We start from the raw sequence: 17,722 nt of genomic DNA on the forward strand, positions 1-17,722 counted from the left end.
CTAAGGTGGATTGGTACCAAATACACTTAACACCACCTTATGTTTGAACATGGTGTTCATCATGGCCAATCCATAATGAGTGGAGAAGTGCAAGGAGAGAACACCACTCAAGTTCAAAGTAGACCGGTCTTTTCTCATGGTCAGTCCCCCTCCAGGTTTCTCCACTGTCACCAATATAGACGTTGAAGTTGCACAATTGAGACTTTTCTGTGTATGTTATGTTCATGAAGCCAGAGTGTTAAAACACAGCCCCATCACCAGGCTTTATGCATCCATTGGCTGCTGGTGATGGTGGATACCCCTGTCTGTCCCAGCAAATTAATCTGATGATTCCTTCACACATCAGCAAACTTTTAAGCACCACCTGTCAAAAGTATATAGTGTTGTGGAGAGGACATTTGGGTTTCTGAAAATTAGGTGGCACGGGAAGTGCTGGAAGTTCATCCCATTTATGCACTAGAGGTAGAGGCCTGCTGTACGGCTCTGCATTGCAGCATCTTAAATGATGACATCATGGATGCAGAAGAGACAAATTTAGACTACTATGAGGATGAACTTGCAGTACATGCAGACAATGCTGCACGTGGAGCAGAAGAGAGAAACAAAATGTCAGCTAAATTTTATGCACAGCACTGGCAGACCATCTGTACTTTAAAATCTAGAAAATAGGCATATATACATACATCTGCCTCCAGCCATTCATCCCTCTCTGAGAACCTCAAATAGGATGTCACTGGCCTCCATCCTTCACCGTTTTGGGGTGAGCTTATGCAGATCACTTCTCTCATGTGTCTGACGAGTCACCAAAGAGAGAGGTGAAACCGCTGCTGCATCCTGGGAGAATGAGGAAATGAGCACAGGTGGAGTCACAGATGGTCTGCCCCCAGTTACCTCATCCATCAAACGTACCACTTCCAGGTAGCAAGAGTGCTTTCATCCCCCTCTGTGCTGACTATTTTGGGGCATCTCAAGTTCTGTGTAGGCAAATGGACAGTTTACTACATGGCTACACCAATAATTTAATCTTATTCCTTGCATTTAATTTTTTTATTTGTGTTGTCTATACTTTCACTTCAGCAGTACGTACTCTTCTCTAATTAACAATTAATGTCCATTACTTTAGGTGTTCAGCAACACATAATTAGGTTGAATGTACAAAGCCTGATTGGTTTGGTTTTGTCCACTTTTAACACATGTTGTAACCCTGAGTGTGTTTAGCTAGCTTCATGGCACCTGGTATGCGGCTTCTGTTACTAGTCCTATTTATGAGTTCACCATTAAGCCGTAATTATACCAGTGAGAAAAGTCTTGACTTTCTGGGCTGGAGTGTGTAAATTAAGGAATTATGGTGAAGAAAATTAAGCAGCAAGTGTGCAGTGTGGACCAAGGTATATCAACACGAACAATAGGTGGCGCAATTGCGCCTACCGTTGCACAAAGGAAGAAGAAGAAGTAGTTGTTTCCAGTGTTTGCTTTCAGTTTTCAATCACTTACAAGTCCATCACAATGATGCAGACACATAAGCGTTATTTGTGGATCATTTTACCATGTTTTATTGCATCATTGACCGTGACCATTACATGTGGGGAGTTTGTGCAACAATTTCTCTGATTCCAAAATATAGTCATTTCATTATAGCTTTGTCCGTAACAAACAGTATCAAAAAAGTAACATTATAATCATGTTTTTTCATGACATTCATCATGGTATCATTTCAACTGCCTTGAAGTAGGCTACTAAATAGCACAGTCAGGGTCGGCGCCAGAGCGCACAAAGTGAGGGGGCAGGCACCTTTGTAGTTCACACGCGTTCCAGTATCGACGGAAAAATATCATGATGAGCAAAAATATGGCACAGTGGAGCGGGTCTCGTGCGCGTGAGGCGCCGGCGCGATCAAACAGCTGAAACATAAAATAGACTACTCCGTAATTTTTGGTCATACAGTAAAGGCATAATTCGAAACTGCAAAGTGCAAAGTGTTACCAGTTTGAAAATTCAAGAATAATAGCAAAGTTAATAAGAATTCTTTCTAAATGCAGCACCGTTCTTATTTCGCTCTGAATAACCTGAACAAAAAAAAATGTTTTTTTTGCTAAGAACGAACCGAAATGAAAACATTTCGCTTTTAATCTGTGTATTTAACAGCCTGGGAGACCTTCCCAGGGCAGTACCTTGCCTCACCGACTAAAATCAGGGCGCCCACTACGGAGACGGCACCAGAGGTGAGGGGGCACAATGACCGAGGTGGCCGGGCCGGGCTCAGTATATGTGGCTGTGAAAGCAGTGTGCTGGCTGGGGAATCGCCAGAGAAACAGACTAGAGGCAGACACACGGGATATTCATCGCGTTCAACAGGAGATTCTGCTTAAGCGTCTACAGAAACACTCCAACACAGTTTACGGGAAACAGTACGAGTTCACATCATTGACATTTATTAATTAATTTATTATTTATTAATTTAAATAAGTTAATAAGTAATGCATTTAATAAATGCATAAGGATTTTGATGAAAGTGCAAAATAAAATGTAATAACTTTTTAATATTTTGACCATTCCATTTTTTTTTCACCCTTTCTCTGAAGGGTTTGAAGGGTCTCACAGCATGCCACCAATATGTAGTATATAGTTAACTTTTTTAATTAACATAGAATCATATATTTGACAGTAGGATACAGAAAATGTACAGTGTTGTGTATGGTGCATTTAACATTTTACTTATTTGCTTTTATGAAATGGAATTAACCAGTAAGATGATGTGCCACCATCTTGTCATGAAATGTATGACAGTTGTCATTGTACTGTATCATTTCAGACACAGAAACATTTCAACAGCGCCATCCGATCACGGATTATGACCATTATGAAAAGTTTGTCGAGCGTATGGCTAAAGGAGAGCAGAATGTTTTAATACCGGAAAAGCCTCTTATTCTGGCTATGACATCAGGAACATCTGGATCCAGCCGTATGCTTTTGAGCACCAAAGACACCAACACAGAACTCTTCCTACAGGTCACAACACATACACATTGTTACAAGTACAAAGTTATGTCTGCATTACTAATGGCACCAAACACTAAATGGCACAAGTAATGGCACTTTTCAAACAAATTTCTCAAGCACTTCCCTGTCTTTCTGTTGGCCAAATGCATTATTCGATATGATTTGTTGCACAGAAGGCTGGGGAAATACATGGAGAAGGTACAAAGTCAAATTCCATCATGCATGTTTACAATTAATAGGCTAATACAAACCAACTAGCAACAAGTGAGTTGAATATCAAGCTAATTTACCACATTTTGTGATCAATGAAAGTAAATCTATTATTTCTGTGCACTTTTCTGGCAGGGGGTGACCGTTTGTCTAGATGCCATGAGGCAAGCCTTTCCAGCCACTGGCTGGCTCCAGAAAACCCTGAAGCTCTTTTACTCGCCCATTTTTCGTCAGAGTGAGGCAGGTATTCCTATTGGCCCCAACTCTTCAACTCCTGCCTCCTCTAAACACATGCTGCATCTTTACACCACGCCAGCACCCATCTATCAGGTAAGTGGGAGATGAATATGAATTTAACATGATATTTAGTGATAATATTAGCAATAGCAAATGTTGAGGGGAAATGCTCAGCTCAGCTCCTTTAGCAAGTGTCAAAGCACATTACAACAAATGTGCCAAATAAGCACCCAGAATGCTGTTGTTGCATAAATGAATGGCCAAAACGCATAAAACTCTGCATGACAGTGTACCTCCAACACAGAAGCTACCATCCCTGCATTAGGGGGTCTGTTAAAACTCAGTGGGCTCAAGAAATTGGGCTCAAGAAAGTTTGTCAAGAAATACTTACAAGAGCAAGCAGAGAGGGTCTGAATAAATGTTGGACAGATGACACCAAGATTTTGTATCCAGAAGTGTAAAATGTAAGTTTTTTGATTCTATAGCATACATAAAGAATAATCACAAACATGATTCTTATATAGAAAATATATAAAATGTAATATGTAAAGGATTTTTATTTCATCTTTTAGTCAAAGAGTCTTGGAGTTTAATGGATCTAAATCAATGAAATAATAACGAGTACAAAAACAAAAAAGTCATAACGTCATATGGTTAAATTGTTTAATTGATTTATAGGCTAAATAATTATTAATTAAGAGATTTTAATGGGTCTTAAACCAAATATCCAAAGAAGGTCAAACATTAAACTTTACTGCAGTAAAACTCGTCCCACTCTTTCCTGTGTTAACCACTCCATGTAGACCATTAAAAAAAAAAAAAAAAAGCATTTTGGTTGCAATTGCATCTGTCTCTGAAAATTTTTTTTTTAGTATTGGCTGATATAATGTTATTTTCAGAGCTTTTATTTCTTTTGTATCTGTAACCTGTTGGACAGGAGATCTTAGAACATTGGAAAGAGGATGAAAAATACAGTTTTTGCTCAGAACGAAAATATTTTAGTCTTTCCAAGTTGAGTCTCAAGTTTTCTCGATAATGTCTGATTGTTATGATTGATTATGCTGTTACTTCAATCCAAGTCAAGTACAAGTCATGCAACTCAAGTCCACAACCCTGCTGTGAATGCACTGGAAGTCAACTTGGATAAAAGAGCCCACCAACTAAAATAACAATTTGTTTAACCGCAGATCTGATCAGAATGCTAATTTATAGAATCTAAAAGACACTGTTGGTTTTGTCTGTAGGTGCTGAATGACAGAGATGCCTTATACCTCCATCTGCTGTTTGGGCTTAAGGACCACTATCTTGGCATGCTGGAATCTAACTTCAGCTCTACCGTCTTTTATGCCTTCAGAGCCCTACAGGTACTGTACAGTGAGGTCCAAAAGTCTGAGACCACTAATGAAAATGCAAATTTTCATTGCAAATAAATTTAATGATGTTTTATTAACAAAGTTCGGGAGGAGCAAGTCAGATACTTAGCCTAATTAACACAAGAGGAGCACGCTCAAGTTAATCAACACCAAGAGGTATAAATACAGCAGACTTACCTCTATCCATCGATGGTTTATCAGCTTTTTGGTTCGCCCGTCTGCTACTATGACGCTAAAACAAACCCCCCCGTCTGACGACGACTCTGAATCTCCTTCGGTCCCATGATCGCCGCAACCAGCCGGCCCCAGGACCACTCCTTCCCCGCGTGACACCGCAACCGAGCCCCAGGCCCCATCTCGTGGGCGCCGTACGGCTCGAGCAGCCACTCGCCTCCCAAGACGCCGAGGCCTACCGTCGCCACCTCCGGCGAGAACCCCAGTCGACTCCACGATGTCCTCCTATCGTTCAGCCATGCCAACGATTCTGCCAAAAGGCAAGGCAAACCTTCAGACACGCCTCGTCTGACTCCACCATCTTCCTCCTGTGCAAGACCCAGCTCTCTGCGATCATCAAGCCGCGGCACCAGGCCGTCAGCAAACCTGGGCAATGCCCCAGATCCCGCCGCCGCAAGGCCTTATGTGACACTGGCCGCAGCCCAGCCTTTCACCGCGGCTCCTCCTTCGGCAACGCTGTTTGCAGCCAGGCCTGCTGGTCCCCCCTCAGCCTCCCAACCTTTTCGTCCAGTTGTTCCTAACCCCGTGCCTTTTCCACGGCCACCAGTACCCGCAAGGTTTCCTCCTCAAGCGGCGGAGGCACAAACTTTTCAACATTTTCCACCAGCCATCTCTTACCCCTCCCCCTTTCTGGAGCCCGCAGCCCAAGCAAGCGCTTGGCCGCCTCCGCCCCCAATCACAGTCCCGCCACCCGCCACTTTCAGCTCGGAGCTCGCAGCCCAAGCAAGCGCTTGGCCGCCTCCGCCCCCAATCACAGTCCCGCCACCCGCCACTTTCAGCTCGGAGCTCGCAGCCCAAGCAAGCGCTTGGCCGCACTGGCTGTCAAACACAGCCCCGCCGCCCGCCACTTTCAGCTTGGAGCTCGCAACCCAAACAAGCGCTTGACTGCACTCAGTGTCAAACACAGCCCTGTCCCCAGTCCCCTTCAGCTCTCTCCTCCAAGCGAAATCACAATACTTGCTCTTCACCGCAACACCAATGCCCGTCCCACCAAAAGCCGTCGCCTCGGAACCTCCCCAAGCGGCTCACGCAGATATTAGCAAGTGCGGACGTCGATCTTTCTTTACTTCTTTCCCTCCTGCCCACTTCCGACTCAAACCGTCAAATAGACTGCGGGGATTTTTCAGTCACCTTAAAAAACCCAAATCCCCTTTCATCACGATTACTTTCTTTTTCCAAGTTCACTATTGCATTCAGTCGGTTCACAGAGATAATTTGTTCAGCCTTACTGGGCTGCACTCGATCCGGATCTCCACAGCAGGGTGTTCTTAGGCTGCAGGAACATTTCATGTGTGGTTTGCAAGTCAGTCGCCCACTCCACCATGATTTGCCCACAAATCAATCCCTCCATACCCCCCATGCCCAGATACATCCTCCGTGAAATCCTCCAGCTATGTGCCAAGATCCTCAACCACCGCAAACTCAGATTCTGAGCAAAGAGCCCCATCTGCAGCAAATAACAGGCAGCCATGCATCTCGTTCAACAGTGGGAGATGCACCAGACAGCGCTGCCGCTACCTACACATCTGCAGCTTCTGCGGTGGAGCCCACACCCGCATCGTTTGTCCCGTGTACAAAGCTGTGAATAAAAAATCTAAAAACTACCTATCGACTCACGTGAACATTTCTCGCTTGACCATCGAACTCACCCACCACCCAGACAGAGATTTCACTAATTATCTTCTGTCCGGCCTCAGACACGGTTTTAACCCCGGTGACAAATGCGCGCTTTCCCAAAATATCATCTGTAGTAATCTCCAATCCACCCACGCAGAGCCCGACATCGTAGACGACCTAATCAAAAAAGAAGTCAAGTCACGCTTCATGATCGGCCCTTTCGATAAACCCCCCTTTGAAGTGTTTTGCGTCAGCCCCATCGGAGTGGCTACTAGGAAATTTTTGGGTAAAAAACGCCTAATAATCGATCTGTCATCACCTCATAATTCCATGGTCCCAAGCATTAATAGCTTGATCCCTCTCTACGAATCTTCTCTCAGGTACCACAACATAGATCAGGCAGTCGAATTGATTCAAATTGCGGGTCGAGGAGCCTGGCTCGCAAAAATAGACATCACTTCTGCCTTCAAAGTGATGCCTATCCATCCGGATTCATGGCACTTATTCGGGATACGATGGCTCTGGAAATTCTATTTCGCAATTCATTTAACTTTCGGATCCAAAAGCAGCCCCAAAATTTTCGATATGTTATCAGAAGCCGTTTGCTGGATTTTGTCGAACAATTACACAATTCCTCGTCTCCTTCCTCCTCGCCAGCCCAAGCTGTTCTAAACGCGAACTCCTTTCTCTGCTCGGGCATTTAAACTTCGCAATGCGCATTATTCCCCAAAGCCGCCCCTTCATCTCGCATCTCCTCTCACTTGCAACTTCGGTTCACACTCTCAAGGACCCTATTTCCATATCTCACGTGTGCCGCGATGAGCTTAGGTTATGGTCAATGTTCCTTAAACAATGGAACAGCCTTTCCCTTTTCTGTAACAACCTCATTTCGTCTCCCGTCGACATCCAACTGTTTACAGACGCAGCTCCCTCAATCGGCTTCGGAGGTTTTTACCAAGGACGTTGGTTCGCGTCTCCATGGCCCCCCCAGCTGCAAGGCACACCACAGTCCTCAGCCTTCTTCGAGCTTTACCCCCTTGTGTTAGCAGCCTTCCTGTGGGGGAAAGAATTGGCTTCTAAAAGCATCTTAGTGCATTGCGACAATGAAGCAACCGTGCAGTGCATTAATAAAGGTAATTTAAGATGCCTAAGACGCTTAATATGGATCTCAGCGTGCCACCAATTTATAATAATTGCTAAACACGTTCCCGGTTCAGAAAACCAAATTACTGACTCTCTGTCTCGCTTTCTGTTTCAGAAATTCAGGACGCTGTCTCCAGAGGTGGACCAATTGCCAACTCCAGTACCTCACTATTCAGAATTAATGTTCCTGTAACTCACCCGTTAAAACCCCTCCTCGACGCATCACTCGACACTATTCTTCAAGCAGTTTCTCCCAGAACCCTTCAGTCGTACGTGACAGCATGGAGATGCTTTAAGGCATTCCACCATTCATATAACACCGTTCCCGATTTTTCGCTACTTTCAATCACTTCGTTTATCTCTTTCCTTTACAATGTTAAGGGTCTCCAAGTCGGGTCCATCAAAGGTTACTCTAGCGGTGTCCAATTTTTCCACAAGCTGATGTACGGCGCTCCCTCGCCGGAAATAAATAATTCACAAACCTCCCTCCTAATCAGGGGAATCCAACAATCCCAGCCCACCCGTCCCGACTCCAGACAACCCCTAACGTTAGACATTCTCGCAAAATGTATCCACACCCTCCGTACAGGTTACCACCCTCTCAGTACTGCCTGCACACTCGATGCTATGTTCATTCTAGCCTTTTTCGGGTTCCTTAGATGCTCGGAACTCACCATCTCTTCCAAATTCGATCCAAAAGTCAACCCCACCGTCTCAGATTTAACCGTACTCGATAGCGAAACAATTTCTTTCTTAATCAAACAAAGCAAGACAGACCAAGCTAAGAAAGGTACTTTCATCTACATTTTCAACCTCTCTTCTCCAATCCAACCATATCAGTCCGTCCTCAAGTACCTCCACCTTAGAAATTCTCAGGTTAAATCCCCACACGAACCCCTATTCTTAGATGACTCCAAAAAACCCGTCACTCGCTTTTGGTTTCAAAAACATCTCAGATTCGTGAAAATTTCTCTAAAAAATTTCTCTAGCCACTCTTTTCGCATCGGGGCAGCAACGTTGCAGCCCAAAAAGGCCTCTCCAAGCAGCAGATCCAAGCTCTAGGAAGATGGCCTTCAGAAGCTTTTCAAAGCTACATCAGAACTAACCAGTTTCACATCAGAGAAGCCCACCAAACCCTCATTGGTCAACAAATCGTTTAATGTAATCACTACTGCAGTAGTATTCCATATCCACATCCCAAATCCATGCCTAAATTCCATCCGACTGCCGGCGAGGCTTACCGCCGCCTGATGCTGCGAGTATCGAACTCCTGTCAGACGCTGCAAAAGCCTCCCGGCCCAGCAATCTTACCTTTCCATTCTACAGTCTTTCCATCCCTTACCTTTTCCATCCTACGGTCGGCAAGGCTTACCAGTCCGACACCGTGAGTATTGATCTCCCGTCGGATGCCGCGAGAGTCTCCCGGCCACACAACTTTACCTTTTCTATTCTACGGTCGGCGAGGCTTTCCCATCTGATGCCGTGAGTATTGACCTCCCATCGGATGCCGCGAGAGCCTCCCGGCCACACAAATTTTTAGTCCCCAAAAAGCAAATAAGCGAAGGACAGCCGCCAGACTAAGGACTCAATGGTCCTAAGGACTCAATGGTCCTAAGGACTCAATTTCATATGTAAATATGCTATTGTAGTTTTGTCTTTGTTTACTTATTTAAGCAGTAGCAGCCCATTACTCATCACTCCAAATACTGTATACTAAAGGGCATCATTATTATCTATTGTAAATTTACAATAGTAATTTAGCAGACAAATAATCATATCGTTTTATAATAGGTTTAGAGGGAGCTAGGGCAGACAACAACACAACCCTTACGAAAATTAACGATGGTTTTACTATAAATCCAAAGACAATGGTTACTATAGTTAAACCATGGTAGCCACAAATTAACCATGGTTTTGCTACACTAACCATAGTTTAACCATGGAATTTGTAGTAAAACTAAATACAAATGGTAATCCATTTGCCAAAAAACATGGTTGCTGTACTTTTACTATAATAAAATCATAGTTAATTTTTGTAAGGGAAAAATATGACTCATGTACAGTATTAGGATTTGTCTATAAAGATATTGTAATGATGTAGTTATTATCACACTAATTTTTACATTTAGGCAATTTAGAAAGTATAGTTTTGTTAAATCTTGAGTATTAAAGTCATGTGACAGACTGAGATATCAGGGCAAAATAAATAGATTGAAAAGGAAAATGAAAGTCAAGGTGCAGTTCAGGAGAGAACTTGTAATTATATTGCATGTCCCCAGCCTAAAAATTTAAACCTTTTTTTATGTGATGGTCATACAAAAATAGGGTTGTCCATGTTTCAGAAAGCATGAAATGTTGTCCCAGTCTGCCCCTGTATTTTACCATCTGTCTGTGAAGATCTTAAAAGTCTTAAATAAAGTTAATTGTTTACTATTAATGGCAAAAACAATCTAAATGTCACTGTATGTTCATTTAATGCTAACATTTTTGCAGAAGTGAAGTTATGGACATTTTTTTGAATGTGACATGACAGCCTGTTCAGTGCAAAAAAAAAATTTAAAGGCACATGTAAGAGAATTTATTATTATTTTTTTTAAATAGATAGTTACACCACGCACACTGTACACATACCTTTAGCTTACACATAAAAACAGGAAAGTATACGTTGGGCTTTACTTTTAAACTTACTGTTTGGGCTTAAATGCAAGGTCTCAAGCTGAATTATGAAATGTTATTAACATAATGCGTTTATTAAGTCATTAAGTTACTTTGCCAGTGAACAGGCTGTGCTGTAATGCTGTTTTTGAGCACTGTCCTTTAAGGACACAGATGATGCCATGAATTAGTGTATTGGATACTTAAAAAATGAAAAAAAAATGAGAGAAAGTAAAATATTGAGCAAATTGGTAAACTGATGTAGTGGACATTCTCTAAAGTCTGTCTTTTGTGTTTTTCAGGTATCGCATTGGAGATGTTGTGAAAGTAGTTGGGTTTCATAACCAGTGTCCAAAAGTGGAGTTTCACTATACACTGTAAAATCTAATTAGTTGGGCTTACTTAAAAAAAGCATGCAAACCGATTGCCTTGAAAAAACTAAGTAAAGTGAAATAGGAATAGTATGTTGTACTGACAAATGCTTAGTTAGTATAGTTTACTTACACGAGAGTTCTAGTAACTAAAAAAGAACTGTAGGGGGTACTTGATCCTTTCATTTAGGTTTACTCATGACTTAATATAGCTACTCACTGACTCCCAGAGTGCATTGCAGTATGAATAAATTATACAGTTGCTTTGTTTTACAGTTGTTGAATTTATTTGCCAATTTTATTTGCTGTCTTGTGTCAGTAGTAGCACAACAAAAAGAGCAAATAAAATGGTTATTGTTACAATTAATGAAAATAAATGAAATTGAATTCTTACCATTGTTGTGATTCACGTGCTGAATGTTTAAGTCTGTGTGTGACTTTAGTATGTTACCCCACACTATTTAAGGATCATATAAACACAATCAAAATCATCTCAAGGTATTTATGAAAAATCAAGTTCAAGAAACTTAATTAATAAACACATTAATGCTTTAATTATAATATAGGTCACTTTCTAAAAGCAATCATTTAATTACTTTTCTTCCTTTGAAATCAATTAACTCTGACTTCATGATGCATTGCTGCATTAACAGGAAAATAATTATAGTAACATAAACCAAGTTCAAAGTACCCAACCAAAGGGAACGCTAATCACTATAATGGTGCATTAAAAAAAAAAAAAAATTTTTAGGAAAATCAACATCAATTTATGATATTTGATGTTCTCTCAAATATTTCAGTTGTATTGAAAGTTCAGCATTCATGATGACTGGGAAACGAGTGAATGCAACTAGTGAAAGATAACTGCAGACATGGAGGAAATGAGTGAAAAGTCTATAAGTAAGCGTCACTCAAAACAGTAAGTAAATAGTTTTATTTGCCTTGAAAGTAGCTGTAACTTAATAAAACCTAGTAAGTATAACAACTAAGTAAAGATAACTAACTAAATCTAAGTAAGGTAAACTATTGGATTTTACAGTGTAGGTACACATTTTTATTATTTATTACAATTTCTTGTTACATTTTTAATATATCTTCATGTGTCAGATATAAAGAAATTTGGCAGTATGAATGTGAATAGGGATATGACGTTTTCTGCAGTAGCTTCATTCTTGTAGTCCAATTAGTGTGGCATTAGCAACGCTAAGATCATGGGTAGGGAATGCATGAACTTGATGATGTTTGCTGGTGTTAAATTCTGACTGGAGCAATATGATTCTGTTTGCTCTTGCAGCAGTATATATTATGAATGCTTCTACAGTCATTACGCTTTCTTACAAATTTATACATACAGATTTATTTTTGCCTAATTCTGGAAAAGTTGACTGAAGATGGTACCTTGTCTGAGATTTTGCGAAGCACTGATCAATCATCATTTCAGTGCAATGGTTTGTTTGACGTGTGTGTTCAGGCGTGGGCAGATGTTGAGCGTGCGTGGTGAGAAAGTGTCTGAATCACTGTTTTTGGGGGCACTTAAGAGGGCAGTGACACAGTGGCCAGGAGCCAAACTAATAGACTGCTGCGTTGAGAGCGGCGTTTTAGGTCATGTTTGTCTTTTATGAAGTCCTTTGTATTTTAAAGGAATGTTTCAGGGTCATTACAATTTATTGTGTGACTAGTGTGATAGAATTACGACTGTCTGTCTGTGTAAACATCAGTATAATTTAAGATGTATTGAATCTGGAACGTGAATTTAACTTTCCTAAGGTTGATCTTTTATGTAATACTGAAAGGCAAATAAATGCATTAATTGTTGGATTTGATTTGTTGTTTGTATTTGCTGTAGGCAGTGCATCTGGAATAGCTCAGCCGCATTATCTTGTGTTTGTTGAGCTAAAGGGTGTGAGGAACCTCTCAGAGGAACAAAGATACAAGGTCTGTAATGTTCATTTAAGAACTTTGAAGAGACCCTTCTCTTTAACTGCTCATTATATTCCAGATTGCTTTTTAAATCCAACAGTTAGATCACTGCCACTGCCACTGACTCTGATATCTACCGATCCTTCAGGATGAAGGGCAGCATCGGACCAATGAGAGTTCAGCTCGTTTGTGACGGAACTTTCCAAGAACTGAAAGATCGCTTGATGGCCTTCTCCAGTACTTCGTCCAACACCTTCAAAATGCAGCGTGTGATACGCAGGAGAGAGTTTGCAGACTTTCTACTGCAGAGGGCTTTTTCATGAGCATTTCAAATAGAGATGAATGAAGCGTCATTTTTGGCAATGCTAAAATATTTTCTGCTATCCTAGTTTTATGTGCAGAGATAATAGATGGTTCCTTTGAAAAGTGTTACAATGTGGCTCTGTCTCATTTTCAAAGCATTTTTCTGTTTGAGCATTCAGACCAGCCAAACACAGGAACATTGTCTCAACCAATGCCATGAGTTTAGGGTGGGACTATTTGTTTGTCCAACCAATGAAAGTCACAACGATTGTTTGGTAAACTTGTTTATAGATCTGCTTTGTGCTGCTAGAGAGATGGTTCTTCTTGATCCTGGTCCTGGGGTCCGTTCTTCGTACGTTGCTAACTCAGTCAGTTGGATATGATTGTTGACTATTTCGCCTGATCTTGGATTGGTTAATCTTGTCTAATCTTAGACAACTTAATCCATATATTTTAATCAAATCCGCAATTTCGTTTGAAGAACCAAATTAGCCAGAGATCAGTTATCACAATTAGAAGATCTGGCATCTTTCAAATCATCTCAGATGAATTAAGCGAGGTACGAAGAACGGACCTCTGGGCTACGTTTCCCAAAGCATACAATCATACATACAATATACATATTGTATACATACAATCTCCAATTGAGGCATCAAGTGTAAACTGTACAACTCACAATGCTCCCACATTTTGTCCATTTCGGAGATAACAAGGACTATATTGAGAGCCATTTCTACAAATAACATGGACGTAACTTGTTTACTTATGATTGAACAGTAGCTGCTTTATATTACATTATTATTTATTATTTTTATAAAATGTGTCAAATGAATTCAATTGAACTACTTTGACTAGATAACATTTTTAGTCTCTACAACAAAAATGGCTGAATGAAGCATGGCCAAGTAGTAAAGTAAAATTACAATTGCAATAACCAAATTTGTACAAACTTGTTTTTCATTTTTTTTGATTTTCATAACACAGTGCAATGATTGGTCTGATTATTCTTCAGAAAAAAAAAATCTTAATAAAAAGTTTCTTAACCCCCATGCCCTAATAATCCCAAAGATTTTCAGTGTTTTTAAAGCCATAGATACAAATCTCCAAAAGAAGAGAAAAAAAATTATCAGAGAATTGAGCGTTGTAAATAGCTCCATTTATCTCTGTGTACTTTAAGGTGATACACAGTTAAACGGATGTGGCAATGAGTCAATGGATTAAAAGGCTGGTGAAAGAACAAAAAAAAACAGTGAATACATGGCCAAAAAGGAGTAAACTTGACTAATATTGAGGTGCTTTCCAGAGTACACACAACAAAAAAAACAGTTAAGTCCCAAAGGCTGGTGTTGGCATGTTGGTGTGGGAAGCTGTGATCTCCCTTTTATACAGAAGCTATAACAATCATAAGATGGAGAGAGATACTGAAGATGCTGTTGAGAAGGCAAGATGAGACAAGTGGCTTTCAGAAAACTCGCAAGAAGGGAAAATCTGGACAACAGGCTGGCTGATTTGAGCCTGGGTTCGGGACATTGATAATTCCAGCTGCATGTTTTGCTTGCAGCTAAGTGATGAAACCAGTTTTAAGAGCATGGGTCTGGTTGTGGACATCCTCTTGGTCCAGTCCACAAGGCAATGCCAGCAGAAGGCAGTATTCATTTTCAGCAGTCATACGTTGTTCGTAGCTCTATTGGTTTCAATGGATCTACGATGTGCTTAAGCTTACGATGCTTTTGGGAAACGCAGCCCTGGAGGATCCCAATACTGCATATTTTGGATGTGTCCCTTATTTAGCACACCAGGTTTCTGTCATTGGGATATTCAAAAAAGTAGGTAGTAATTTATTCATGATAAGTTACTGTAGAGTAAGCCGCTAACCTCAATTTTCACTTCCAAGACTGAGTAACTTTCAGGCTATGTTTATGCTAATATGTTTATATATTATATTATATTATATTATATTATATTATATTATAATGTTTATATGTGAATAGTTTGTTCAGACGAAATAGGACAGTCCATCATCAGATTGTAATGGAATTGAGGGCTTGTGATTGAGAATCCAATAGAAAAATTACTGAATTATTATAATAATTATTATTATTACTACCTTAGAATCACAAAATGTATTTCACAAAATTTGATTACATTACATATCTATGGAAATATTACATTAATTTCTTACTTTTGAATTAAAAATGCAGTATGAAACGTATCTATGGAATACAAAAGATTTACTTTTAATAGTTAAAGCTGCATTAAAAGTCTTCTAGTGCCATATAACGTTGTGTGAGAAACAAACCAAAACTGAAATCTATAAATTTGACCAGTTAATTTGGTCCAGTTCCAGTTCTTCTGGTCTCAGCCTGGGCTTGGACTCGAATGAGCTGTCTCAGCACAGACAAAACCAGTGAATGAGGGTGGTGATGACCTTCCACGTGTTTTAAACACCTTAGTCTTATATAAAATAATGTGACATCCTATCAAACAAGGCACATTTTGTAAGCCAGCATGCAACTATTATATAAAACAGAAATGAAGGTACTTACATAGAGTGTGTAGAACAGTCTTGTTCTTCAAAATAAGAAACGGCAGACTTGGCAATGTCTGATGTGAACTGCAGTGTTCTGTTGAAGATATGCCATAGTTTTCTAATGAGTAAAGACCTCCTTGGTGAGTCTGCTGGCAATCAGTTGTGTTTTGGTGGACCGCATAGGTAACAGCTCAACCCACTTGCTGAAATAATTCACAATGACAAGAAGACATTGATTCAACCCTGGGCTTTTTTGGGAATGTGCCGATACGTTCAGTATCCAACATGGCATGGCTCCACCACCGATATATGTAGGTTGTAAATATCCTTGGAGATCCATGGCCTGTATGTTTGACAGATTAGGGACAATTTACAGTATTTCCAAACCTCATGTATCTCTGGCCAATCTACAACATTAGCATAAGGTTTTTAATAGATGCACTTGCCATTTCTACTTTTCTGATTTCCTCCCAACTGATGGCTAAATTTCTATTATCACCTTGTACCTGGTAGATAGCATTCTGAGCTTGAGCTTATATGTATTCTATGTGAGAGTGAGTTAGGAACAGCATTGGATTGCCCTTTGCTTTACTGTGGAATCACAGAGAAGGATAGCCCATCTCGTCAGTTGGGATGTTGGACTGAGGTACAGGTACTTCCGTCATTATTTTTCAGCCACGGCCCACTGAGTATGATGTTTTAGTTCTTTGAATTAACGGGGAAGCAATCATGTGTTGTCATTTGTCTGACATTCGTGTTAACACAGTATCCAAATTGATTTTGCTTGCATCCATTTGAATTTTGAAGAGTTTACTGAAGGCTGGTGGCATGAGACCTTTAATTTCTCAAAAACATGTTGCCATTCCTCTTTCCATCCCCAACAAATGTCCTTCTTTTTGAGAGCATTTAATGGAATGGTCCATTCCCGAAAAAAAAGAGACATGAATTGGTGATACCATCTTGATTGTCCAAGAAATGACTGAACATCATATAGTGGGCAGCAAACAGAGAACATAGCAACTTTTTCACACAATGAAAAAAGTGTGAGTGGGTATTTTGCATAATGACCCTGATCACAGGAACTGCTTTGTTCGTCTTTATTTGTGAAGTGTGAACAAAAGAATGAAATTCCTTAGGAGTCCCAAGGAAAACAAGTACCTATCTTGTCTGGCCATGTGGCTGACCCAGGTGAACAGCCACAAAAAGGACATCTTAGCATATGTACACTATCTATTCAAATATCTGTAAAGGCTTAATGAGTGCAGTGAACGTTTAAAGGGGTCATATGATGCGATTTCAATTTTTCCTTTCTCTTTGGAGTGTTACAAGCTCTTGGTGCATAAATAAGATCTGTAAAGTTGCAAAGACTAAAGTCTCAAATCCAAAGAGATATTCTTTATAAAAGTTAAGAGTCAGCCACGCCTACCTAAAACGGCTCGTTCTAACACACCCCACATGTCTACGTCACGATGTGCGAAGATTTGCATAACACCGCCCAAATGTGCACGCAAAGAAAGAAGGCGTAACTTTGATTCTCGCTGTAGTATTGTTGTTGCCACCACCGCCATGTCATGAAGGCGCTGTGTGTTTCGTTGTGAAAGCGAAACTACTTTGTTTTACACCAAATACACCAAATAATGTTCTTTTTAGGAACATCATATGATCCCTTTAACATTTCAGAATCATGTTTGGATTCTATGCATTCAGCACAGTGCTTAGGTTAATCTGGAGGTTGTTTAAAAGTCAATAATACATGGTTAAAACCTTAAAAACACTGTTCAAACTGCGAATTGTAGACTATGAAATTTAATCAATTAATCAATCATTCATTCCACACCAGAGTGGGCCATTCTGTGGCTATCTCTTATAACATCAGCCAATCACGTTGGCACCAAGTTCACGAATAAGGTGATTATAAAAATAATTGTGAACCTGCCCAAGACAACTTATATGTAATGAAGTGGAGACAAATATACTAAGAACACACTAAGGGAAAAAGTGTTTTATTGAAACCCTCATAATTAAATATAATTGCATGCATATAAACAAAGCAAATTTACAATTGGAATAATAGTTACCATGCAAAAAGTGGTAAAATGAGGGAGAGGGAGAGGGGGGGGGGGGGGGAT

The 17,722-nt window shown here is 40.3% G+C and overlaps 1 protein-coding gene across 1 annotated transcript; it reads left to right on the plus strand.

Annotated features, from left to right (window-relative positions):
- Positions 1-2,235: 2,235 nt before the first annotated feature.
- On the plus strand, positions 2,236-13,083 carry LOC107716443 (uncharacterized). The gene is made up of 11 exons (XM_016522895.1): positions 2,236-2,423; positions 2,805-3,009; positions 3,346-3,540; positions 4,692-4,816; positions 5,291-5,611; positions 5,698-6,077; positions 6,446-6,614; positions 10,772-10,846; positions 12,312-12,442; positions 12,687-12,775; positions 12,865-13,083. Exons 1-11 carry the CDS (start codon positions 2,236-2,238, stop codon positions 13,081-13,083), a joined length of 2,097 nt encoding a protein of 698 aa, XP_016378381.1.
- Positions 13,084-17,722: the final 4,639 nt, after the last annotated feature.

The sequence above is a fragment of the Sinocyclocheilus rhinocerous genome, unplaced genomic scaffold (assembly GCF_001515625.1).
Source record: "Sinocyclocheilus rhinocerous isolate Xijiao unplaced genomic scaffold, SAMN03320098_v1.1 scaffold419, whole genome shotgun sequence".
In the NCBI taxonomy this organism is placed as follows: Eukaryota; Metazoa; Chordata; class Actinopteri; order Cypriniformes; family Cyprinidae; genus Sinocyclocheilus; species Sinocyclocheilus rhinocerous.

What these genes read in the sequence shown, in the direction of transcription:
- LOC107716443 (XM_016522895.1), top strand. Translation starts at nt 2,236, where the DNA reads ATGACCGAGGTGGCCGGGCCGGGCTCAGTATATGTGGCTGTGAAAGCA. An exon ending in TTCAGAGCCCTACAGGTACT is followed by an intron (nt 4,817 to 5,290) that starts GTACAGTGAGGT and finishes CCTATCGTTCAG; the next exon opens with CCATGCCAACGATTCTGCCA. An exon ending in CGTTGAGAGCGGCGTTTTAG is followed by an intron (nt 12,443 to 12,686) that starts GTCATGTTTGTC and finishes TATTTGCTGTAG; the next exon opens with GCAGTGCATCTGGAATAGCT.